A 27,325-nucleotide genomic window follows, 5' to 3' on the forward strand; every position below is an offset into this window, starting at 1 on the left:
GACTGCCCAACACTGCTGTCACAACTAAATATGTATGCCCCTGAGAGGTCTCTTCGTCAACGCGACTTTCTGTTTTTGGAACCACGGAGCCGGAATTATACACAACACGAGCCAATTCGAGCAATCAGCCGGCAATTCAACAACTTTTTTTATATGTTCGACTTCAATGTATCAGCTGACGTGTTTCGTCATCGGCTACTTGGCCTTTTCCGTACCGTTGACCGTAACTATTTAGTTTAAGTTTTATTCATTTAGACAGTATTTGTCAGTTGAATTTTTCAATAAACAACAACAACAACAACAACAAGAGTAGTTTCTACGGTGCAAAAGTGTCCTCCCTATCCACACGGGAAGTCTACCGAAACCACATCGTCGTCTGAATTCACTGGATGGCATGTCCAGTGAACTTCAATAATTCGAACGACTTACAGGATAAGCACGGATGGACAGACTTTCAAAAGAACTTTCAGAGGATTCGAAAAGTAAATCTGACGTGAATTTCCCCCCAAAGCTATCTTTCAAGTTCTCCCGGCCCACACTGAAAGTCTACTAAAACCACCCTGATGCCGCCGTTTGGATTCACTGAACGTGATATAGAAGTTTTCTGGACTTGTTATCGAACACTACGAGGTGCAAACGGTTCTCGAATATCTTGACAGCCAAATAGCATCAGATGGCGGGACCACAAGCGACATAGATTCAGGGATTAATAAGTCTACCGCAACCTTCGAAAGTTTACAAAACATTTCGCAATCTAATCAACAGAAATTCAAAGCAAACGCTGGACTTGAGTATTGCAAAACATCACAGCAGGGGCAGATCCTCGTGGTGGCAAAGCTTCAAATGGAGTCTGATCACCACTTGCAAGACTATAACGATAGACAGACAATGCCGAATACCGTTACTCCTCTAGCGGCCTCCAACAAATAGTGAAGGAAGAGACGAATTGAGCAAACTCTTCCTCGCCTTTGGAGATCATTTTAAACCCATACCAACACCACAACAATCTGATGAGCAATTTCCGAGGCTCATTGATCTATGCTACACTCCCGCATATTGTGAAATGCAAAACACTAATTGGCTTTCCCACCCCAAGCAAATCGGTACATTCAGATGCAAATATTCCTACAAGCGAAATTCTATTGTACACAGAGATTTAAACTGACGACGTCAATTGTACGCGATTCTGAACCACTACGACTCTATTGCTCCTAATTATTATGCAGAAAGAAAAAGCTGACAATGATTCCGTGTTATGAATTCTAGCGCAAACACCATTTATAATTTACAAGATGGATATTGAAAAGTGCTTGTTAAAATCAATACCTATTATAGAGTTCAGTAATTTTCACGCTTTTCCCTTTGTCCTCGACCGCGCGCTGCGCTAGGGTGAAGCGTCTAGTCAATGTCAATGCTAGCAATACTCTAGGATCTATAAATAGTAACAGGTGCGCGTGCTTGTGATAACAGTTATCTTCAGCAGATGTTTTGGTTAGTTGTCTCAAACCGGTTTGCGGATACGCGCTTTCTTTCTAAATCAATTCTAGTGTTATTTACAATTTTCACGAGAGATTTGTTTTCCGCCTTTTTTTTATCTTGTGTGACATCAGCTATTAATGAAGCTCAACTAGCTCAATGGGAGTGTCTATCACTATTGTTTCTCTACAATTCATTGTAAATTGAGAGGGTATGTTCACTTTAAACATTCTTTCATTCATTCTTGTTTGACCTGGCACGGAGAAAAAAAAAGATTGATGTGAAGAGAAAGCTCAAGTTAGTGGATTATGTTCTGAGTACTAACGGAAAAAATATGTAGGTACGATCCGTTTCGGACGGTAACAACTGAAATAGCTAACGCACGGAACTGAACATGTGTGGACCCAAAGTCGGATAAGGAAGAAACAAAACTTGTGTTAATCTTGAAACGATGGAAAACTGAAACCAAAAAACTCAAACGAAAATGAAACGAAAATCGAAAAAAGATGCAGTTATTTACAGTAGACAAGTGTAAATAGAGGATAGTCTCGATTTGGTCGTATACTGTGCGACACTCCACTGTCAGTATAGTGTGCAAACAAAGAGAAATAACAGTAGGAAACCAAGGGGGAATACCATCTAACCACTACTTACCAATTCGTCGTCCGGTTTCTCGGTTTTGATCTCCACGTTGGTCGCTCCGGCTCCAGTTATACTGACACCGCTTTCACTGCCAGTTCCGGTGGCAGCCGGATTTGACAACCGGTCAACGTAGTTGCTGTAGTTCTGGGCATTGTTGAAATTCTGCGCCGTATCCTCGGATTCGGTGTCCAGCAGTTCAATTGTTACTTTACAATCGATTTTGTACTACGAAAGAAAAACGAAATTGTTGCAGATTATTTCCGCAAAGAAAACTGTGAAAAACTTACTATGTAAACCTTGAAGCAGTTTTCGTCCTGGAGAGCTGCTTCCGCCTTCCGCTGGTATGCCAGTTCGTGGGCAACGCGACGATTCGCAGTGCGACAGAGTCCGCCGGCACCACCTTTGCGCTGCTCGAGTTGGAACAGTTCTACACATTCCAGAGCACCTCGTTCCGTTACGCAATGCTGCAGCTGTCGTACAGCGTTTTGAACAACCTAACAGGAAACAATCAAAAACTATTCAAATCCCCGAACCAATTCTTTCAAGAATGAGAAAAACTTACCCTATCGAGCGTAAATGCAATGTAGGCATGGATGCCAAACATCTCCCGAAGCGAGTCCTCGTAGTTGCCTGCCTCCATGTTACCATCTAGCACATTCTTTAGCATGTCGAGGAAGGTCGAATAGAATTCCTCGACCTTGATTTCGCTCTTGGGCTTCAGTCGCAACGCCGTGGCCGTGCTATTGGTTCGCGTACCTTGGTACATTCGCTCTTCGGTGGCAATGATCTGCGCCCGCTCGTAGATGCTTCGCAGTCGTTCGCACAGGATTGCATGTAACCGCAGGAACAGATACCAGTTGTTGTTGGTGAAGAACAGCGTATAAGCTTCTTCCTGTGAACAAAAAAAAAAGATCAACGGTTATACAAACGAATCAACATCACAAGCTTCTCTATAGACTCACATAGTGTTTGCTGATGGCATGAGCTGGTAGGGGTGGGTTCGTTGCTTGTTGCTGCTGCGACTGAGCAGCGTTCGTCGTCTGTGCTGTCGAGCTCGCAGCTAGCTGATCAGCATCACTTTCCAGCTTAATCTCCACCTTGATAGCACTGTCCGGCTGATTCTCTTTGCCACTATCTTCCGTGGACGATCGACTTGCGCCCGTCGTGGTACTACTGCTATCGACACCGGTTGCCGACTGACTAAGGGCGGTGGTGATTGCTGCCGTACTGGCTAGAATCGTTCCTCCTTCTGATGTACTGTTGCCGGTTGCTGTGGTTAACGCAGTCGGTTTGGAACCACTCGTCGTACTGTCTGGCGTTTCCTCCTTTATGGCCGATGCAATGGCATCCTTGTCGGTGGTACTACTGCTGCCGTTTCCACCTGTTGTTGTACTCGTCGAATTGCTGCTACCATTGTTTTTACTATTACCATTCTTCGATGAAGATTTGTTCTCTTCATCGTGCTCCTGATCGACATCCATATCTCTATCATCTATCAAAACAAATAGATCATTAGTACCACAGTTCTACGATACGGATAGAAAAAAAAACTTACCTTCCTCCCGCTCATCGTCGCTTAGCTGCTGACGAGGGGCAAAGAACAGATCCGGCACAAACTGCCGCAGGATGTGTTTGATTCGGGCCTTCTCCTGCTTCTGGATGCCGGTTTGCCGTTTCACGTGATGGATCAGTAGATTGGCCGCATCGTCCAGTATCGTTTTGTCCTTGTAGGGCAGAATCAAATGCGGTCCACTGGTTAGTGGGTTGGAGCTGCCGTCTTCATTTTGCTCGTGACGCTAAAAATGGCAAAACAAACGAACATCAGTAAGCATATATTTCCGGACTTTGCAAGTGGATTTTTCTGTTACCTTCATGTAACTCACCTCATCAAAAAGTGTTTCAATTTCATTGAACAAACTTTTCGATCGTAGCGCCTTGATGTCGTTCTGCTTAAAGTTAATACCCTGGTGGTCCAAGGACTTAAGATAGTACTTTTCGTTCTGCTCACGCCACTGCTTGTTGAAACCCTGCAAAAGACGAAACGACAAGCTTAAGCAAACATCCTGTTTACGCCTAAATTTCCCCACATCATGACACATACCTTTTGCGCTTCGCGCCATTCCTCCTCCTTGGCTTTCAACCTCCGCAGCACCACAGGGACGGCCACCACCGGATTCTTCTTCAATCCCTGGATAATATCAGCCGCTTTGTCACCGTAGATGCGCTTCAACGCCCGTTGGTGTATCGTCGGTGAGGTTCCCCCGAGACACTCGTCCAGCCGAAATCTACTGACCTCATCCGGGGACATACGGCTCAGCTTCTTCTGGACACCCTCCAGCACTCGTATCGTTGCACTGTTGGTTTCTATCACAACATCCAGCTCGAACCGTTCATCCTCGCAGCGATAGATGAACTCTTCGTATTGCGTTTTTCGCGACGTGACGAAGGTGGAATCCTCCGCCCACGTCGGGAATGAGACCCAGGTATCGTTTAGCACATCACGGCAGAGCGCTGTCCTGCCGGAGCATTTGACATTTTCATGAGATTTCGGAAGAGCACAGTAGCTGGCGCCGAGTCGTTTGCACGTGGACAAGTCAATGTCGGTGGCCAGTTCGCTTTGAGATCGATCTTGCCGCTGGGCCGTTGCCAACGGGACACACTCGGGCACCGTCGAGGGACCAAGGAAATCCTGGAACCACTTCAGCAGATCAGGAAACCTGCTGAGAAACGGTGTCACCAAGGTTTGTAATTCTGATTTCGACACAATTTCTTGATTGAACAAGGTTAGACAGCGTAGGAAATTTTCATAAACATCGGGACTTCGCAATGCTTTCCGAACCTTATCAAAGAAAGCATAATCATTCAACGTACCAAATTTGGAAGCCTCGGCCAGCGTTATGTCCCTACAGATCGGTTTGTGACGCTTGATCGGTGGTCCCTCACGATCCCGTGATGAAAGATTGTGTCCCATATGCGAGGGAACTTGCGAGTAGGACGGTGACCGTTTGATTGCATTACCACCACCTCCGTGACCACTGCCCTGGATGCCGGGGGTACTGTGCGCATACTTCTGATTGCTTACGTGATTTCTTGGTTCCTTCTCGATGCCCATACTACCACCCCGTCCACCTGGCATCGCACCGCTCGGGAAATCCTTCTCACTCGGACCAAAATCTCTGTCCTGCAGACGTCCGATGCCAGCTTGATGCGAGCTGTTGAATGGCTTTGCACTTGCGTTCATCACACTGCCGGACATCTTCTTGCCGTGCGTTTGTTGCGGTGGAGGAGGTTGCACCTGTTCGTGCAGACCGTGATTCTTATTGACATGCATCGGTGCATGGCTAGTCGCATCCGGTAAAAACTGACCGAATTCTCTCAGTAGATCCTCCTGATTATCGAACAATTTTGCCACCTGGGTGTACACTTCGGCTTCCGTCAGCTGTTTCGCACCGGAATTGCAACCGCCTTGGGTACCTTCCTTATGAATTTTCTGCTCCTTCTGATAGGTGTGCAGAATCTCCAAGAATCGCTTATACTTTTCAGGTTGTGAGTGGAAACGGTTTTTGATTTTATTGACATAGGTGATGGCATGATTGAATTCGACCGGTTGACTCGGTTGCGCGTTTCCAGCTGCTGTCGGTTCCGGTGGAGCTGGTTGCTGCTGAGGTGGATGAGGAATCACTGTTTGAGAGATCATTCGATGGAGATTTTGTTGCTGACTGCTGATTGTGGTAGTAGGATCGGTGGCAGTAACAGTTCCCACTGGAGTACTGCCCGGTGGCAAGGTAGGTCCACCACTTCCTCCGGAGATCGTACGTTCTCGATCCCTCGAAAAGTTTTGCGGAGATTGAGGAATCGCTGCAATACTACTAACATTGGAGTTTTGCGTCGTTGGTAGGGTGGTACTCGCCGGTTGGAGAGTAGTGTGCACCGAACCGGTCGTGTGACCGTAGGTCATTAAATTGACAGCTGTATTTCCAGTTTGTACGATTTGGCCGCCACCTTGGAAAATGGTATTGTACTTATGGGGAGAAGGCTGCGGGGCTACTGCTGTTCCGGCTGACGTCGATGGCACTGAGACAGACACTTGAAAGGCGTAACCTTGATCGTTCGCCTGTACCTCTATCTTGTATCCAGGCGGTAGGAAGGTATTGAATCCCACAATCAACTCGGGATGACCCTTGAATAGATTTGACACCCGCTGTATGACACCGGGCGTATCGATGCTCTGGGATTTGAACTCTTTCATGATGTCCAGGAAATCGTTGTAAACCTGAGGTTGATTGCCAAAGCGAAACTTAACCTGATCGAGATAACTGAGTGCATCCTCGACTTTTAACCGCTGGAACTGAGCCTGGCCCTGTGGTGGAGGCGGTGGTGGCGGTTGCGGCTGTGCGCTCGAAATGACATTAGCTGACATGGTGGTTATCACTTGATTTGTACCGGCGGTAGCATTCGTCGTGCCTTTGTGACCACGAACCTGACTGGTCGTGTTCACGACATGGATCTGCTGGGCCGGCTGCGGGGCCGTGGACTGCCCATGGGGGGTTGTTTTCACCAGATTGGTACCACCGATTGCCGTGGTGTAAGCTATTTTCGAGAAAGAGACAATTGAAAGCCATTAGAATCAGTGTGATTGTGTAAGTTACAATAGGAAGTTGCATCATCAAGTTGCTGATTTGTTGTTGGCAGTGGTGGTTTGTTTACATGGACTAAATTTGAAATTTTTTTAAATAAACTTTCAAGAGGACGATTTTAGAAAAGAACATCGTCGGATAACACATCTTTTATAGGGTTGTTTACCGGTAATTTCGCTACTGCTTGTATTTTTATGTTAACATCAAAATGTGGTTTAAAGTGAGTGGGAGTGATAAATAAAGTAAGCTATGTCAATTGAATCTATTTTGCTTCGTATTCGGGAGCCCACGAACTCCATTACTGACCCGATTAGCGAAATTACCGGATTCCGATATTTTCGGTAGTCTGATCGATAATAATGGACCCCACGAGCTCCTGAATTCGAAAGTAAATTGTTGAATTTTGAAATAGGAAAAATGGCTCTAATGTTGGTCTATGGATCTAAAGATTGGGCCCATCGTTAAAAATCTTCGGTCCTACACTTCTTCGTACACTCCAAAAAATATGCACGTCCGATCTACGTGAAAACATAGGTAGCTTTCGTCCATACTACTTTTCACGTAACATTTACGTTAATGTCATGTAGCCAAAAAATATTCCCATTTAGTGGTCAACGTGAATAGTACGGTAAATTTTACGTGATTTCCACTTAACTTGGAATAGATTTTCACGCAATGTTTACGTGATTTTGAAATGATATTTACTGACATTTTTGGTTTATATTACGTTTACGTTCCGTGATTTTTACTAATATTGAAATGAATTATCACGTAATGTTTACGTGATCTGGAAGCAACGTTTACAGGATCCAAAAATACAAAGAAAATAATATTTAAACATTTTTAGATTTTTTTTTAATGAAACGTCAAGCATTTCTCTATTGCCATTAAAAAATTAACACTGAACATTTCGTTGCCTCAAATATTTGATCAGAACCATTCTGATGCAATATCTGTTTGCGCTGTCTTATTCAGAGTTATGATATTGTTTCCAGCCTCTAAAATCTAAATAAATACAATTATTGGCACGGTCTTCGAATGATGTAAAATAGTATAAAAACACCTTCTAGTTTATGCAGTGTTAGCGTTAGGAAATCTAAAACTGAGAGCTACCCTTCGTCTAATGAAGCCGACGCCATATTGAATAACTTTTTCATACATGTAAATCACGTAAACCCATTTCACGTAAGTACTTTCATCATCAGCTCCAGTGAACATTACATGGTATGTTTGTCAATTTTACTACCATCATGTAAAAATGGAAGTTGAAGTAATCGAAATGGCTACTTGATTTTTCACGTAGGTTGAACGCGTGTATACTTTGTAGAGTGTACATGCTTATTACATTCTTTTTACGTGAAATTCCCGTAGTATTAACCGACATGAAAATCACGTAAATTTGATCAAAATTCCATTTGACATTGATATGCGGCACGTGAAAATGATTGAAGTGGGGTGTTTAAGGGGTTACGTGATTTTTCACGTAGCTTAAACGTGAAGATTTTTTGGAGTGTAGGACAATAGGGGTATTCACTATGCGCATTGTAAACATATACACTATCGTAAAAATACCAGGGTCAATTGGAATGTAATGGAAGTTTACACATTTACGAAGGTGTATACGTTTACGATGCGCTTTGTGAATACCCCTAATGTATCATCGGGACGGGACAATACAAATCTAGCGTTCAGAACCTTAAGGGCCTAACTACGATGATCGATTCTCTTCATCGATTTTCTCTTTTGTTAATAACTCGGCTGGATTATTTAACATTTCTGGGTGCGTTTGATGTTGCATTTGCAAGCTAATACAACCTTTCACTACACTTTATTGTAATAGTTTCGGAATTTTGTTTCACTGAACTGTGGTTATGCGAAGAGAAAATCGATCATCGCAGTTAGGCCCTTATGATTCTGATCGCTAGAAATGGATATTTTTGGTTACTAGTGATACATTGTCAACAAATGTCAAAATTTATGTATGGGCCCAATATTAGGGACACTTGGGCCGACATTAGGGACATTAACTACAATTAATCGCAAAATTGAACATATTTGTAGTTCTGTGGAGAAGGTTTCAGCTCAATTGATCATAAGGGAACAAAGTTTTAACATGCCAATTTTGTATGAAAATCGACATACGCTGATAATAACCGAATTTTCAATTTCAATTCGAAATCTAAACTTCATTGTGCAATTCTCACCACTTATGTTCAGATATAGGTCCTCAGATAAGCTACTTAGTTAAGGCTCGGTATTGGTGATCAGTAAATCCCGGTTAGCAATTTCCCGTTTTTTCCGGAATTTTTGAAATTTTCCCGGATGTGCGATATGCATTTAAATTAAGCTTTAAACCGAATGCGATTGAGCAGAAACTTGATTAAAAAGGTGTGAATAAAAGCGTATACTTTTCCCGTAAGAAAAGCACGGGAAAGTAAACTCTTATTATTCATACGGTCCATTGTTTTCCTCTGTTCGGGACATAAATCCACTGCGACCTGTAACTTGATCTATTGTAGTATATATAAATGGGTCATTACTACGACAGCAAAATCGTGGATCTTGAATTTGTTTCTGCATTAGAAGTCTTCAAAATTAGTCTATATCAACTTGAAAATTCTCTCAGAACTTAAGAATTAAGAATTAACTTTAGAATCATTTCCCTTCACAGAGTTCTCTTAAGAATTCCTTTAAAATAAATTTGAGATTTTCTCTGGGAGTCCTTTGAATATTTCTTTATAACAATCGAGAAATAGTTCGCAGGACACTCCTTAAAATAAATGGAATTAATTCTAAGATTATCTTCGAGTTTTCAACTATTCTTTCAAACGGAAGCTTTCTTCTATAATTATATTTTAAATTCGCTTGAATTCCCCATATAATTCTGAACCTCAGAATTATTCTCTTGAATTACTGCTCAAAATTATCTTGTCTCATTTGAAATTTCACTTGAATTTTCCTTTGCAATTGTAATTTATTAATTATACGTAGGCTTGATGCAAACACTTTACATCAGGTCAAGGAAGAAACATTTTTTTAAAGTTTATTACAGATGAAGAATAATCGAATCAGAACTGACAGTGGAGTACATTATAATTAGTTTAGTTTAGTCTTCTCAGTGATAACTTGAATGAGTTGATCGATGTTTTGTCTTTGTTATCAATAGGCAGCTCGTTCCAGTAGGGAATCCCGTAGGTAGACAGTCTCCACGAAAACATGTACCATGTTGAGCTTGTACAATTAATACAATACACTCTCGGTGTATCGATGTACACAAGTGTATTCGCACATTCGCAGATGTTTGCACATGGGTTCCACAGATCAGAACGCTCTTCTTCTTGCTCGTCGTGTGCGTTGGTAGCTGGTATGTTCTCGGCCGTTCCATTTGACCTCGCTGAAGATGTTCCAGGATGTATTTGGGTAGTTTCCTGTTCCATGCTTTGTAGAGGAAGCAACATATCCGTCGATGGCATTGCGAATAGCTACTGTCGTGTCAAATCTATTCATCCTGAACACGAATCGAATGAATTACTTGAAGCACCTGTGCAATTCTTTCAATGCAGGAGTAAGACCTGGGTAGTATACTATGTCACAATACGTGACCATTGGCATTATCATTGCTTGCAGTAGCTTGAGACGAACTGCTTGTGATAGCACCGACCCAAAACGACAAAACGGTCGCAGGGTGTTGTACGCCATGATAATTATTGCGTTGACCTGCTCTTTCCACCTCAGGTTATTGGTCAATTTCAGGCCCAGATTGAGAACCTTGGTTCCACCGCAGAAGATAATATCATCTCTCGGAATTACCAGGTCGTTATTGCAGAATATTATCGCTTGCGTTTTCCTTGAGTTAGGAAACAGTCCGTTCTCCACTGCCCAGTTAGTTATTGACACCTGCTTGCGTGCACCATCTTCCGTATCTTCGATAGGATCAGCTATGTAACACTGAAGGTCGTCAGTGTACAAGTGGTACCTATTAACATTTGAGCCTGGAAGGTAGGATATTGATATACATGCTGAACAATAGTGCGCTGAGACACAACCCTTGGGGAGTACCGCGAAGAGTCTTCTATCTGCGGATATTCAATTTCCATGTCTAACAACCTGGCTCCTGTTCCCAAGGAAGGATTCGTTAAGCTGAACTAAGTCGTCGAAACCAAACTCCGCACGAAGTTTTTGCTGCAACTTAGTGTGCTTCACACAGTTGAAGGCCGAAGAAAAGTTCACAAGAAGCATCTCAGTACAAAAGTTGTTATCTAAGTTGTTGTAAATATCATGTACAACCTTCGTCATTGCTGGTGTGGTACTATGGAGTGCTCTGTAGCCGGACTGAAGTTTGGCAAGAAGATGAGGGTCGGTTGCTTGTAGGAAACACTTGGACAAGTAGAATTTTCTCCAGAACCTTCGAGATTGCCGGTAGCACGTTGATGGGCCTTAAGTCTTTCACTTCAGATGTGTTGGATCATCCAACTTGGATGTTTTAGGCAGTCGTGTGACGATAGCTCTTTTCCTTTTCCATATAAAGGGTGTCCACGATGAAATTGCCACACTATGAAATTGCTCTAACTTTTTAACCGTTGGGTAGAATTTAATGAAAATTTGGGTGGATTTAGTTCATAGTGCATTATTTACATCCTGCAAATTTTAAAGTCCTGTGATCAAAACTCGCGGAAATGGAGTCGAAAGAACAGCTCGTGCGTGATAAAATCTTGCGCATTCATCACGAGAACAAGGATCTCTCGCATCGTTCCATCGCTAAAACGTTGGGAATCGCGAATTCCACGGTGTCGCGAGTGATTAAGCGGTTCGAGGAACGGTTGACCACCGATCGGAAGCCCAGAAGTGAAGGAAAAAGTATTCCGTACAACACCAAAAATCACAACCGCGTAGTTGGGGCCTTCAACCGAAATCCGAACGCCTCCGTTAGGGATGTGGCTAAGAAGCTGCACCTAAGCCGAAGTTTTGTCCAGAAGGCCAAAACTAAGGCTGGGCTTCAAACGTTCAAGGTACAAAAGGTCCCTAATCACGACGAGAAGCAGAACAAGTCCGCCAAAACCCGTGCCAGGAAGTTGTACCTCAACATGCTGACGAAAGTTGAATGCTGCATCATGGACGACGAAACATATGTGAAGGCCGACTTCAAACAGATCCCCGGCAACCTGTTTTTCACGGCCAAGGATAAGTTCAGCGTTCCGGAGCATGTCCGCACTCAGAAGATGTCCAAATTTGCGAAGAAATTCCTGGTTTGGCAAGCCATCTGCACGTGCGGGAAGCGGAGTGCACCTTTCGTGACCCAGGACACGATGAACGGACAGGTGTACATAAAAGAGTGCCTCCAGAAGCGGCTGCTTCCTCTCCTGAAGGCCCACAACGTCCCAACAATCTTCTGGCCGGATTTGGCCTCATGCCACTACTCCAAGGACGTGCTGAAGTGGTATGCGGACAATAAGGTCAATTTCGTGCCGAAAATGTTCAACCCTCCCAACACTCCGGAGCTCCGCCCCATCGAGAAGTACTGGGCGATTATGAAGCAGCACCTTCTTAAACGACCTAAGGTAGTGAAGACAGTCGAGGAACTGAAGAAAGTATGGGTTTACATGCAAAAAACGGTTGATTCACAGGTTGTGCAGAATGTTATGGCCGGGGTTAAGGCCAAGGTGCGGGCATTTGCGTATGGACTGTAAATAAAATACGAGTAAAATGGTAAAATGAAGTTTAATAGTTATTTCTCAATCCCTGAAAATTTGATGGCAATCGGATGAAAACTCGAATTTTGCGAATCAATTTTGTGTGTGGCAATTTCATCGTGGACACCCTTTAGCGGGGAAGCTTCTTGCATCAATTATTTCGTAAACAGGTTCACTAAGTGGGGTAGGGTGAAGGGACACAGCATTTTAACGAAGGAGATAGGGATGTTGTCGGATCCGGCGGCGCTAGTACTAATCTCGAAGATTTTCAATGCTGAATGCTACGCTCGCAGCATCGGTGTGCCTGAACCTGAAACGTCTGAGATCTGCTCTGTGTCCGACATCATCAGTACTACCGTGTTCCACGGCTACAGAAACGGATGGTCCTGCTGACAGTTGTTGGTGACCCTCGGCGTCAATGTGAGAATCGTTTGACGACTTTTTCGTTGCGGATACCTTCCCTCCTACGATTACTCCAGAGTTTTTTGACTGGTAAATCTGAAGCGAAATTTCTGAGATGCTCTTCGAATTAACCTCGAAATTCCCTTCAAACTCTCTACAGAATTTCTTTGGAATTGTACCCTCCAAATTCGGTTCCGGTTCCCTTGGTATTTTTACAGAATTTCGCTGGGAACTCTTTTGAGAAATCATTTATCGAATTTCCTCAGAATTCAATAACCTCAGAATTTCTTTGAAAATCTCATCAGATTTCTCATGAAATTGTTCTTAGAACTTATTTTCAATATTCATTAGAAAAGGACCAGGTATCCTTTACACAATTGTCATGGAATTTTCACTTAAGTTCCTTTTTTAATTCCCGCATTTTCCCGATATAAATACATTGTTATAGAAACCCTTAACTAAGATTTAGAGCACAGAACAGAAGTGGAACTTCGGATCAGAAAGTGGCTCCACTAGAAGTGTCGCCACTTCGCACCTAGCGGTAGAGGGTATCTTCTACCTGCAGTTAAGATAGGCAGCATGCTATGATAGTGTGAGTGCGCATAGAAAAAGCCCGTATGGAACGCTACCACATCGCATCGTTTGTTGAAAAACGAACCACGTTTTGATTCACCGATTTGTTTGCACTTCCCCTTCTGTTCTGTGTTTAAGAGTCTGGATGTCTGGTCCTTGGTATTAAGGAAGTCTATATGTTAGAGAACGAAATATACGTATCTCTCAAAATATAGACAATCATAACGGAATTAAAAGAAAATTACTCAACCTACTCCAACAGCTGTTCAGCTTTCATTCACGACTAAAAGTATTTAAAAAAATTGAGGCCAGACCACTTTTATGTTGATCAAGAACTTCTATTTATTCTATATTCATATCAGAATCCCAAATTAATTAAAATGTAACAACTACAATCGTTTTCGAACCACTCTCTGAACTCTAAGGTCATTTCCATAACTTAGTAACTTTTCTGACTTACTAGAAAACCAGTTTGTAGAATTCACGGAAATTCTTCAATTGGAAAAAAACACTAGCTCTGCAACAGAAAACCCAAATAGCTCTGAGGACTGAAGACAATCCACGATAATCTCTGAGAATTGGAGATATGTTTCGTGAATCATGAATTTTCAAAGTACATGATTTACGGGAAGATCCGAAAACTTCGAATATTTTTGACGTAGGACTACGTCTGTGATTTCTATATGGGGGTACACTTTGTGAAAACCGAAAATGGAACCTGTTACAAAATTATGAAAGATATTGAACGTTAATTACTCAGCTGCCCCTGGACCAATTTTAATAATTTTATCACCAATCGATCAGAAATGTTCGCATAAGTTAAAGTTAAGACTTGTATCATTTTTCAAAATGTCACTATCGAAAATTGCACGAATGTACAACTGTTGCTATGATAATTAAAATTATCACCGATTGCCTGCGAAAAGCGATTTTCCTAACACAGATTTCAAAGTTGAATTCCATCCAGTCTCACCAAACGGTGTTTATTCAATCACCGTGTGGTGAGTGATGGTGTTCTCCATTTCAAAACGAAAGGCTCCCCCAAGCAACTAGCTATTAAGGTTGGCCCTAACGGTTGATCGGATTCAGTTCCAATCACCGTGTGTGGTGGTCAAGGTCATCAATCGGGTCACCATCAGGTAGGGTAAGACTTCCTCTACCCGACGTTAATGTTGGTTTACGTGGGCGTACCTTGAATTCCTGAAAATCATCTCATTATTTACAAAAGCTGTTACGCCTAATTCCAGCTCTATCTAGATATGTTTAAATCTAACATACCATGTACTTTAAGGCAACATTGGGTGTGGAATTTCAAAAACCAAAGTCGGTCGTGATATGAAAGTGATCTGATTTTGATCCAGAGATGATGGATTTTAATTCTGAATACACCAATCGATAGGAATTTTTTCTACGAATCTGTTAAAATTAGGAGTATATCATTTTTTTAAATGTCACTTTTGAAAATTGCACCTATGTGCAACTGTTGCTATGATAATTAAAATATCACCACTTGCCTGCGAAAAGCGATTTCCCTAACACAGATTTCAAAGTTGAATTCCTTCCGGTCCCACCAAACGGTGTTTATTCAATCTCCGTGTGGTGAGTGGTTTTGTTCACCAGTTCACAACGAAAGGCTGCCTGCAAGCAGCGAGCTGCAGCCCACATGACCATTCATAGAAGGAGGAAGAAGCGGCACCGCTATTGATCGGAATCAGTAGCTCTTCGTGAGTCGCTGTGGGCCATCTATGTCAAGCGCGTCATATTAAAGAATATAAACAGAGAGAACCCCACTCAAATTCCTATTCCTACACAAAACACAAGCTGCTGCTGCAGTTAATTAATAAGATTTATTATATAAGACCGCGTAGTCCTACGTCGCCATTGCGTACAACCCCATAGGGCTGTCCCTTGTAGTTTTTTTTTATTAATTTTTGTTTCGTTCAACCTATGAGCGAAATTTCGTAGCATTCTGTGAACCTACGGCCCATTTTGTCCGATAGTAAAATCCCCTAATGCGTTGCGTTTGTAATGGAGTAATTCGTAGATCGCATACTGGCAACTGTCATGGCTCTTGTGCCACTTAGCATTTTCCAGGGGTCAATTATCTGCTACTGGAAAACATACAATAACAAAAGTGCTTCCCCATGTTTGCTGCGATACAGCAAAAATGGTCATGCAAATTTAATGCTTGAAATCGCATTAGTGCCCAAGATGAAATCCCTACAAAACTCGAAGTGACAGTGTCTATGATTTGTGGACGCTGGATCGCATCACCTTAACGTTCTTATTCTGATTGCCTAAGGAAAACTATTTGGGAGTGAATAGTCCTCAAATCAAAGTTCAGAACAGGAAAAGCATGACAATTACCATTGCCGGTCACGCCCATTTGTTTTGATTTCGAGGAACTTGTGAATAAACCTCGATACAATACAAAAAAAGGTGGGGCTTAGAATGTGAATCTAAATTTACAAATATGGAAACTGACCATTTTTCAGTACCAGGTACTCTATTTGATGTCTGTGAGAGGGAAATAAGAAATCATACATCTAGTCATCAAACAAGATTGAACTCGTGACAGAGAATTTTATCTCGCGTATTTGATAATTTTTCGGCTATTTGGGACTTGGTTGTAAGCGGATAAAAATGTATGGTAGAAAACATATTTTATTAAATGAAGCTTGTTTAACAATAAATACCATGTAAAACTGAACGACGATGACATTTTATGATTTCTTTAAATTATCATTCACTTTTTTTTTGAGCTGAATATGCTTCAAAAGCGTATTATTTCCACTGTTCCAAATTTATGTATGGAGATTTGTATTACTTCCTACCACTGAATCAGCGCTCTCTGTGTGAAAAATAGACCTGACTACGTTATTTCAAACCGACTTATTTTTTATCGGCCTGATGGCCCCCACAACAAATTCATTGAAGTTTCGGGAACAGATCAGAAAATTGAGGATTCTATTAAATGCTTTACCGTTGAAACTTACATGTCGTCGTGTACTGAACGCTGGTTTGCTGTTGGGACGGTGGTGGTCCCTGTTGAGGAACCTGCGACTGCTGTTGCTGGGTTTGTTGGGTCACTGTTTGCTGCTGTTGCTGAACTTGCTGTTGTTGTTGTTGTTGTTGTTGCTGAGACTGGCTAAGATTGGCCACAACCTCGGCGGGTGTGGTCGTTTTTATAACATTCGGCGATGATATCTGATACTGTATCGTAGGCCCGGGATTATGCGGTTGGCTTGTCGTAATCAGACGCTGATGTGGGGCAGTCCCGCCCGCCCGAGGGGGCTGCCCGAACTGAATCTCTTCCGTACGACCACGCTTCATCGTGGCTGCATTCTGGCAAAAATTCACTTCATTCACTAACGCTCGATTGCACTGGTTCTTGTTTGAAATAAGAATTTTTCCTTCTTCTTTGCACTCACTTACTCACGGTTGCTTAACCGATTGATTTGGTTCTGATTAGCTGCGGACGAGAAGAGATACAGGAAAAACTGATATTAGATGAAAAGTTCTTTGTTCTACATTTTTAGATAAGGAGTTTGTGATGTTATGAAGGAGGGGTAGAAGCTGGAAATTCGATTGTTTGTGTGCGTGTCTAGCTAGTGTTACTGGTGAAAACATCTGTTTAATGGTATCGATCGATAATAGCTTTCGAGATCCGAGCATGCGCGCTTTCGTGGCATTTTGTGCCTATATAGTAGGCTGGTACACATTCTCTGCACCGGTGTGAGGACTGAGGAGGTTACAAAGAGTGTCTCCTCCTTTTTCCGGCACCTCGATAAGCCTGCTATGTTTTTGCCTACTTTTGCACTCGCCCCGCAATTGCATCAATAAGAAAAAAATGCCACCACCACCATATCTCTCTCTCTCTCTCTCTGCTGCTGCAGCGAGGAACAAAACGAGACGAAGCATCACGTAGAAGAGTGCAGTAAAATTTCACTTCCAAAGCGGGAGCAAAACTTTACCGGAATCTTCAATGCCTTTTTTAAAATCTTGACATCGCGCGCCTTGCACTACCCCGACTGACGACGGCAACGACGTCGTTGTCCTACAATAACAAAAACAACCACATCTTCGTTCGGTCATAACGTACAATCGACACACTACAGGAGAGCTAATACACGTTGAATAGTGAAGAACTTCACACAGCGCAATCTGGTAGAGGCAAAACCAGCTCGCCTCACACAAGTGTTATTTATTGAACCGGTATTTTCACTCGTGTTCTTCTTCTGTCCGGTTTTGGTGTTTATTATTTTACCTTGTGTATTAAAAATAAAGTTGCACAATTTCATTATCTCGGTCTCCTCGGAGTTCATCATTTTCCTTACTCTTTCTTCCATTCTCTCTACACACGGGGAACAAACTTTCTCTGCAGGATTTTCCACAACTTAAGGCGTGCACCTTTCATACGAAAAATTCTCGCCAAAATTCGTCGTTTTATAAAAACTGCTGAGCATCGATCAAAAGCGTTGGCATCGACTTGCCTCAAAGACGAAAATCTCGCGACGCACAAAGGAGCGATCTAACTCGGCACTCACGCGACGCACGCTGCTATGCCAATATGCGATTGCGTCTCTTCTAATCATTGACACCCTGTGCTCCACGGCAACCCACCCCATCAACCCCCTTATCGTCGGTCGATCGGTCCAAGGGTAACGTATCTCTTTGTGTGTGCGGCGCGCACGACAGCAACAAACAACACACATCATTAGCAAATGAACGAAAAGCCCTCCAAAAATGCCAATATGTTCTCCAAACAAGAAAACAACCAGACGAATCCACGCACTGCGTGGCACAGTGGGTAAAATATCCAATGTGAAGTAAATAAATGAGAAAAATATGATTGGGAAGAAATTTGTGTGGAGCAGAATACTGTGCGGAGACTGTGTGCAACTTTCAATGGTAGGTTCATAGGAAATCGCTACGGTATTATGCATCTTTGACAAATTTGAGGAACTTTAAAGATAACAAGCACAGTTTGCACAAAAGTCATGTATTTGTTTGGTTCCGTCACAACTTAACTAAGGAATTTCAATCGAAGGTAACATTGAATTATTCCAGGTAAAACAGGTTGCTGGGGTTTACATAGTTAGTGTATTCATGGAAAGGATTCTTCTATTTCGTCAAAAAGAAGCAAATGAATACTATTTTGACTATCACAGCGCTACGTAACAGTAGTTATGTATCAAACAAATGCAATTTTTGTAGTTTTTTTAATCTCCTCAACTTTGAGTTGTTTGTGAAGGACTGGGGTATATATTTGGATCCAGTTTATGATTTTCATGTTATTTTGTTTTAAATGTTTACTGTATGTATTGATTTAGCACGGATATTCAGCAAGGACTGCGATTGAAGAACTTGCGAAAAATAAAAAAGCCAGATGTCCTGTCTTGTCTTCGGTGACGAAAATTGAATTACAAGACACTGATAAAAATCCTCATGTTAAAATTGATGCATAATCAGCATTTTTTTTTATCCGAAAAACCATAAAACCTCGAAAATTTCCCCACTGTGCATATTCAGTGACTGTACGTAATGTTTGGAACCATCTTCGCATCCAACCACCCAAAATGTGTGTACGTGCCAACCCCTCCGCCGTCCAACCCAATACCCTGGATTCAAGCGTCGTCGGGGGGTTTGCGCTCACTGGCATTTTAGGCATCGGCAGAATATAGCTAAAATAACTTCCAAAACCGAAAAAAAGAGACCAATGTCGAGCCACTCCGCCGACTGCTGGCAGTAGTCGATGATGATCATACTACACACTGCCTACTGTGATGAGGCACATGAAAATGAGAAACACAACATCAACAGCGCGCGATGACTTCGACCGCTGGCTGGTGATGGTGAAGCAGAGAGGAAAAAAAAATGAAAGAAAACAAGTTCAGTTCAGCCAGTCGCGAACTGATACAAGCTTCGTGTTAAGGGGGGCCCCTTTTATGTAAGTTATTATAAAATATACACAGAGAGCTGACGAAAACTGTACTTGTGTATTAATAACCGTATAAACGCAGTAGTGATCATTGCACGAAACCATAGCCAACGAGGAATTACTCTTTTTGCGGCACTATCTGTTCCTCCCATGTACAAAACATAACATTGGCAACAAGAGGAGGTCGTAGTGTGTTTTAAGGTGAAAATGTGCGATATTCACAGAACTATGTGCTTCGATATGCGTCTTCGTTCCTTGTATTTGAGGCCTCGCAGATAATATGGCAATAGTCTCTCACGAGTAGTCTCGCGCGCGCTCGCCTAATGCTACATATACACACATTTCCCAAGACCGAATTTCCTTCAGTGTGTGTTCCAATCTGCTTTACTTCGCTGGTGTTGGTGACTGTACCTTCGCTTCTGTTCAACATGAGTATGAGTCTTGGCAAATTATTATTTTTTTCTTATTGGGTTTTGAAAATTTGAGGTTATTTCATCAGAGCGCAGTGGCTCTTTTCCACGGTAGCAAGCAAAAACATTACGTATCTTGGACATTGTCGTCGTCGGAAGTAGAAAATGAATGAAACGAGGAACAAATATTCGCGCGTGATTCAATCTTGTGGCACTGCTAGAGCCAGTCATAGATCGAATCATATGGTGTATGCGGAGCTTTTTCTTCACGCTGAATGGGAACGATGACGGATTTGGACCCTGTTTCGACTGGTGTCTAGCAGTTTGGTGATGACGACGTTTACTTTTGTTGGCTGTGGCATATAGGAATAGTTGTAGAACGTTTGCAAACGTTGTTGGTGGGAGTTTTGAATATTACAGGTGAATGGTGAAAGTATTTACGGATAAAGTGCGACCCGTGCAGTGTTGTAAATGAAAATGACTCGATGTGATCATTAGTTAGGAATCCAGCAACAGGCCAGAGTAGGTGTAAGGTAGCGCGCTAGATTGGCTTGAGCAAATAAACAAAAGGTCGTAACTGCTTTTGTAAACAATGGTTTCAAACGTCAATTTGTCAAACTGCTGGCTCGCCGACGCAAAATAGTACCACCACCACCAGATGGTGCTGTTAATTTACGACAGCAGTTACGACCTTTTGACTATTTGCTCCAGATATTTTCTTCCTATCGAGTAAACAAAATTCACCGTGAACAAATCTTCTTCTTCTTCGCATTTCAAGCTTAATGCTTATCGCATTTTAGCTTATTACGTGTTCTAGATGCACTTTCGATGGCTGTACCATTTTTGCATTATAGTATAATTGTGTGGCAAGTACAATCATACTCTATATGCCCAGGAAAGTTGAGAAATTTTCCAACCCGAAAAATTCCTATACCGGACCGGAAATCAAACCCAGCCACCTCCAGCATGGTCTTGCTTTGTAGCTGTTCCTTTACCGACTGAACTAAGGGAGGCCCCTCCGTGAACAAATCAATAAAATATCCTTTTGTCGATACGCGTTTTCAAAAGTTTTCTTCTCAATTTCACAGCAAAAAGTGATGCATGTTAGATTAAACTATTAACTGTATGTCAAGCTAATAAATCAGAAAATGTCGTGCCAGTCGTGAAATGGGATTAATTTTTAAGGTCGTCAACATTCGCAAGCAGTTTACTCAATATGGTGATTTTGAAGTTCCGCTCTTTTCAAATGTTAGTCTAGATTTTATGAAATGGCTAAATGAAAGTTCAATCGACGTTTGTGGAACTATTGTCACATGATAGGGTAGGTGTTCCAGTAATAGTGGTGTACCTATAGTTGCGATATGGGGGTTGTGTCGGAATATTGAGCGGAACCCGTGTAAGGTTATAAAATAAAGCAGATTTGCATTTTTCACTTAAAATTAGCCCAAAAATTACGGAAAATATTTTAGTTTCCTTAAGATTTTGACTCCTTTGCACCTATAGATGCGATAGTGTTCCTATAATAGTAGAAAAATGCGTTCCAATATTAAAAAAACCAAAGTAAGCAACTACCACTACTACTAGAAAAGTATTCCAAATAATGGAGGACAAGTTTTTAAAAATTTATGCAATTTAATTACGATGTAATATTTTTCTAGCAAAATACAGATTGAAAGCTATAGTTTGACGTATAAAAATTGTACGTAGGGGAAGTGGCTCTAATGTTGGCCTATGGATCTAAGATTGGGCCAATCTGCTATTTATCAATTTTATCTAGTTGAACGCGTTATTGAGACGGTACTAATAGATATTTTTGGTCGCTATTGAAAATTTAGTCGATTGCTGAATTTATGTATGGGCATTTAGACCGACATTACATCAATTTCCCCTACATCGTTTATTATTTTTTAATAAATAAATTGTCTTAGTTCCTCCATTAAAAGCTCACCAACACTTTGTAATACAGTAACTATAGTTAGGAAAAAAACAAGTAAATGTGTTTAGATACTTCCGAGATATTGGTTTTCAAAGTCTGTTTCACCAAAAATCCATGGGCAGAAAGGGTTAAGACATAATGACCAATAACAAGAATGTTAGGCCAATATAACAGGTGGCCTTAACGAAAAAAAAAATGGGTACAAGATCAATATATGAACAGTGTGGAATCATAACACTCAGTAGTAAAAATTATGTTTTATTTCAATTGATTACATTTGTCGTTACTTACTTCAAGTGATTTAGCCCAGCTATTTCTGTTCTTCTTTTAGCGAATTCGTTTATTATTCAGTTCCAACCTGGATCGGGTATCAAGATTGGGTCTGCTTGTTTTCTGAAAACCTAGCTCAGATTGAGGTTCGCACTGACAAAAAGTTCGGTTTCGCACTGGGTTGGAACTGGTGTTAACCCCGATAATAAACGAATTCGCTATTTGACATTTGTTTCGCTAATGTTTGAGCTAAGCTTATCACGTCTTTGTGGCTTTTGAGATTAGCATGAACGCTGTTTGCCATTCTATTCGGATTTTATAGATTTGCCTTATTATATGATTATCGTACCACGTTGATACTATGACTCCTTCAATAGTCTCAATGCTCATAATAGTGCTACCATTTCAAAGAGCCATAATTGCTTTTGTAAACAATGGCTTCAATCATTGATTTCTCGCAAATAAAAGCTCACCCCTCTAAGTTAACCTTCCTCTATCTTTTGGTGTCATTATTGTTTAAGTGTGAGCTTTTATTAGCGATATATCGATGGCTAAACCCATTGTTTACAAAAACAATTGGCGTCTTGCAGTGCAACTTTTCCAAGCTTTCGCCTCCTACATTTCGAAGTGAGAACTACTAGAAGGAGGATAGTTTCCAATTTTTCCAAGTAAGACAGACGATTTTTGGGGCAAATCGGTCCATAAAGAAAAACTAATAATTTCCCGTGGAAACTTTTGCTTGAATCGTGTAAGAAAACGTGTTTGAAAACTAATTGCTATTATTTCGGTATGGATCGGAGATGTTTTCATGGAAAATAATGCATAACAAGTTTGCACCCACATCGAGAGGTTACCTCCTGCGCAGCTGCATTTTTCGGAAAATGGTGAATATGTGCGATTTCCACTAAGATGAAAGTGGAAATTAAGTGAATTTACTTAGGAAAGGTTGTATCATGCTGGTGGTAATGGAGAATTGGTTGTATAGGACGCCAATATTCAATAAATGTTCATTTTGGCCTTTTCTAAGCAAACATATTGATGCTCACATTTTCGGAGATGAACTAGCCATAGGCTAAAAATCTCCTTAATAAAGAACTAAAAAAAAAAAAAAAAAAAAATTGATGCTCACAATTTTCGACGGAAAACGCAACGGAACTTGCTTTACTCAACACGCACCATACTATAAAATGGTGCTAGATGGTCTTAAAAGTGATAACAAGATTACAAATCATCTTTATTTTGAGTAATTGAGCAATTTACTTCTGTTTACATCATATTTACGATGCAGCATTGATGCAGCCGCGAAATGAAATGAATATATCTTATGAAAGTTCAACTGGAAAAGTCAAAGATGCACATCAGTCTGCATCATCATCATCATCATGCAGTGGCGACATCTGCGTTTAGCTTTTACGGCAATCTTCCAATTACGCTCCTTTGAAATGTTGACACTGAAAGTTCATCTTTATTTTAGGTGGCAGTTTGGAAATTTTGTGACAGAATTATAGATTCGACTAAACTTCGCTGATTCGAATAAGATCCAAAAAATATAAATTTATAAAAACAATTATAACGGTAGTATCTGCAACATAAAGGATCATATGTTTTTTAAACTTGCAATAACTTGAGAACAGATGAACTTAGGAAAAATGTAGATATTCACTAACTCATTAAAAAAGATGCGTAGAATCAAATATTGGTAGGGGGAGGAGGAGCATAGTGAGCATGCCACAGTTTGGTCCTGGATCTCTAGCTGCATGAAACAAATCAACTGGTAGTAGGTTCAATATCATTATGATATTGATCCTACTACCAACCAATTTGTTCCGAACGGCCGGAAGTTCAAGCTGGTGCACGGGATGCTCACTATGCCCCTCTTACCCCTATTCTACTTAGAATCTATTTTAATTTTTATTATTATTATAGTCACTTTAACGCTCTTGGGTCATTCGTGACTTGTCCGGGGGGGCGAGATTTGAACTCGTGACTTTGGCGTGAGAGGTATGGATGATAACCACTAAGCCGGGGTCGCCCCTTCTATTTAGAAATGTGAAATTTGAATATATTAACAAATTTGTTAATAACAAAAATAATTTCAAGCATTTTACCATCTATGCACCCGCTTTAAGGGCATAAGTTCAAATTTCGTCACACACAAAATTAAAAAAAAAATAAGATGTGTCTTTTGAGAAAATTAACGATTTATCTTGATTTTACAGTGATTTTTGTCCGAATGTATATTTTTTCGCTGCTGCAGTCCCTGTTAAATATTATCCGTGCAAAATCAATACAATAGTTCTGAAAATAATGTGGTGTTCGAGAGTTCACCAACTGCAGTTTTAATATGCTCTAATCTCAGTTGGGCTCTCCATAAAATACACAATACAGATAGACGATTCGAGCTATGGTGCTCACTGAAGCTTTTCAGCTGGTATGATTATATAATCCGGAACATATAAGACACGAGATATCAGATATTCAGACTCGCTTACATTTATATGGGAAACATACATATCATGTATTTTTTTTTTTCAACGTCTCATTAGGTGAATTTGAAATTTTTGTATAACTATAAATTATATAGGTAATTATGATTTAAATGGAATTGAGCATTAATTAGGTTTCAATTGGGGAGTTCGCAATGTTGGCTAAATGCGCAGAATTCTGGCAGTTTACGGTACTTGAGACTGATACTTGTAGATTGAGATATGCTTAAAAATAAATGTCATCTCGATCTATGAAAACTGTTTACCGACAACTTGAATCAATAAATGTCTTGAGTCAAATATCTTGATGCGATATGTTGTCTAACATTCTTAATTCAATAGAAGAAAGGCTAAATACATAGACTGTTACGTTGTTTTATAGTGTATTTAATGAAATCATATTTTTTTTCCTTGTGGGACTGACTTGCGGTTACTTTTCGCTGTGGGACAATTTGACTTTGTATTGTTTTTATTTTTTCTTGAACAAACCACCCTTTTTTAATAGCACAGCTCAAAAAAACATAAAAAGATAAACTGAATAATGGTGATAACTAAAAATTGATAAAAATACAGATGGGACTGACTTGCGGTTACCAGCAGTATACGTTATGCATAGTGTCGGAAGAAGTGCGCTGTAATCGCACAATGATGCGCTATAATGCGCACTACTTCCGACTCTACGTATAACGTACACGCTATTTCGAGACTACTCAGATAGTTCTCACTCATTTTTGCATGCTGTATGGAGTTGTCAAAAAATGAGTAAACTAGTTTTGTATCGATGAGTGGAATCTACCCAGATTCTGGGTAAATGGTTCTGATATCAATTTTTCCTTTATTCAAAATGGCGCAATTTGAAGTTGTGAACAGGTGATTTTTGCGCAGTGAGTTTAAAGTTACTGCACTGGAAAAAGTTAGGTTACGCATCGCCACAGACTTAAATCCATCAATAAAGGTATAACAACATATTTTAGGGTTGTAAACCGATTATTTTCCAGTTGTTCTCCCGGTTCCAGTGAACACCCCTTTTAATATTAAAAGGGCATTTTACGCTATTAAATAAACATTTTTCCTAAAAAAACAGAACATTCTCGTGCTGCTTTATAAAAAAGAAAAGAAAAATGAGGCGTGCGATAAAAATGGCGAATTCCAGCACAAAACGAAGTTTCATGGAGTGATCGAGTCTGTTTTTGTTTTGCTATTTGGGCTGGAGTTACTCAGCTATAAGGCATTACTTATATCCAGCTTTCCATGCTCGATAATGGCGGCCTGTTTGTATGAACAAATGTATCGTTCACTGTGCTTTTTGACACTATCTGGAGGTTTGAATTTTGACCCCTCTCTTTCCCTCTCGCAGGAACAGAAGAAAATTGAACAACATACGCCCTCCAGTTAGTGTCAAATAGCATAGTGAAGGATACATTTATTCATACAGACGTCTGCCATTACCGAGCATGGAAAGCTGGATAACTCAAAATTATATAAGTAATAACTTATAACTGAGCTATTAGTTTGTTCCAGTTATGGCCAGGGATGGAAAATCATTTACATTCATTTCGTGCATTCATTTACATTCATTTGCCTCTAACTTTTTTCATCAACAGAATACCGTAAAATGATGTATGAAGCTTTTGATATTAACTACAACTTTTGTTAATAACTCAAATCTGAATTTTTTATGCATGATGAAATAGAGCTGGCAGAACATGTTATTGTTTTTCAGTGAATGTAATTTACATTCACTGAAAAACAATGGTGGGTTCTTATCGCTCTGATTCATCATGCATAAAAGATACAGATTTGAGTTGTTCACAAAAGATGTAACTAATATCAAAGTCTACAAAAGCTTAAAACACTGTTTTACGGAATTCTGTTGATGAAAAAAGTTAGAGGCAAATGAATGTAAATGAATGCCCGAAATGAATGTAAATGATTTGCCATCCCTGGTTATGGCATATGCAATTTTAGTACCAAAGCTGATACTTTTATCCTAGTCTGCTCTTAAATAGTTCACTTTCGATTAGTGTCAATAATTCCTAGCCATTCCACCGATGTTGTTGGTCCATGTTGATATTTATTCAATCAATCTATCGTTTGATCCAGGGTATAGAGTGAGGCTATTTCGTGGCTAAATTTGCTATCCATACCACTGTGAACTATGTAGCGAACGAACAACTGTTTCAAGAATGAAACATTAGGGGTAACAGGGGCATAGTGAGTATCCCGTGCACCAGCTTGGACTTCCGACCGTTCGGAACAAATTTATTGGTGGTAGGATCAATATCATAATGATATTGAATCTACTACCAGTTGATTTGTTTCATGCAGCTATAGATCCAGCCTGCGGGATGCTCACTATGCCCCACCTGTTCACTATGCCCCTCCTTCCCCTCTATCGGCCAAATCTATTATAAATCTAAGCTTATTGTAATTATTATGTCTGATAGAAATCAATTTAAATGCACTATTCTCCATATATTTTGAGAAAAATAAATACAACTAATCAGGCTACCGAGTGACCCTTGGTCAATAATAAAATTCGCTACAATTTTTGCAAATACATGTGTATATCGAGGAAAAAATGCTCATGAAGCCATCTTCAAATGAACTGAAATTATCTACAACCATCTGCTGGGGTCGAGCAAAACAAGCAATCACCAGAGGCCGACATTATCCCGTTATTCAAATTATTTATCTTCCCAACCACGATAAAAAAAATCTTTCTCTGCTTGCGCAATATGCTGTTTAAAAGTCATGTGTGAGAATCATTAATACCTACAGCTGAACAGTGGTTAAACATAATTTTCACATATGTCTAGGTATGTCTATATATCCTTATCACACACGCAATACTGCCATCTA

The 27,325-nt window shown here is 40.6% G+C and overlaps 2 protein-coding genes across 6 annotated transcripts in view; one reads left to right on the forward strand and one right to left on the reverse strand.

Moving 5' to 3' along the window:
* LOC135699418 (xanthine dehydrogenase-like) overlaps positions 1-27,325 on the forward strand; it is a 394,729-nt gene that overhangs the window by 303,973 nt on the left and 63,431 nt on the right. The gene's annotated exons all lie outside the window — the stretch shown is intronic.
* Sin3A (SIN3 transcription regulator family member A) overlaps positions 1-27,325 on the reverse strand; it is a 48,511-nt gene that overhangs the window by 13,365 nt on the left and 7,821 nt on the right. For 3 of the 5 annotated variants that reach the window (XM_065219671.1, XM_065219670.1, XM_065219672.1), the window contains exons 2-9: positions 16,417-16,892; positions 4,220-6,708; positions 3,987-4,145; positions 3,674-3,914; positions 3,081-3,610; positions 2,681-3,010; positions 2,406-2,612; positions 2,131-2,343 (exon numbers count right to left, since the gene is read on the reverse strand). In XM_065219671.1, coding sequence (XP_065075743.1) covers positions 2,131-2,343; positions 2,406-2,612; positions 2,681-3,010; positions 3,081-3,610; positions 3,674-3,914; positions 3,987-4,145; positions 4,220-6,708; positions 16,417-16,753 — 4,506 coding nt within the window. In that variant the 5' untranslated portion in view covers positions 16,754-16,892. Of the gene's footprint in view, positions 1-1,246; positions 1,730-2,130; positions 2,344-2,405; positions 2,613-2,680; positions 3,011-3,080; positions 3,611-3,673; positions 3,915-3,986; positions 4,146-4,219; positions 6,709-16,416; positions 16,893-27,325 lie in introns of those variants that run through there. The other 2 variants (XM_065219674.1, XM_065219673.1) reach the window with 2 other exon arrangements.

Source organism: Ochlerotatus camptorhynchus, unplaced genomic scaffold (assembly GCF_037179485.1).
Source record: "Ochlerotatus camptorhynchus isolate MF236.1 unplaced genomic scaffold, CSIRO-AGI_Acam_v1.1 ptg000108l, whole genome shotgun sequence".
Classification (NCBI taxonomy): Eukaryota; Metazoa; Arthropoda; class Insecta; order Diptera; family Culicidae; genus Ochlerotatus; species Ochlerotatus camptorhynchus.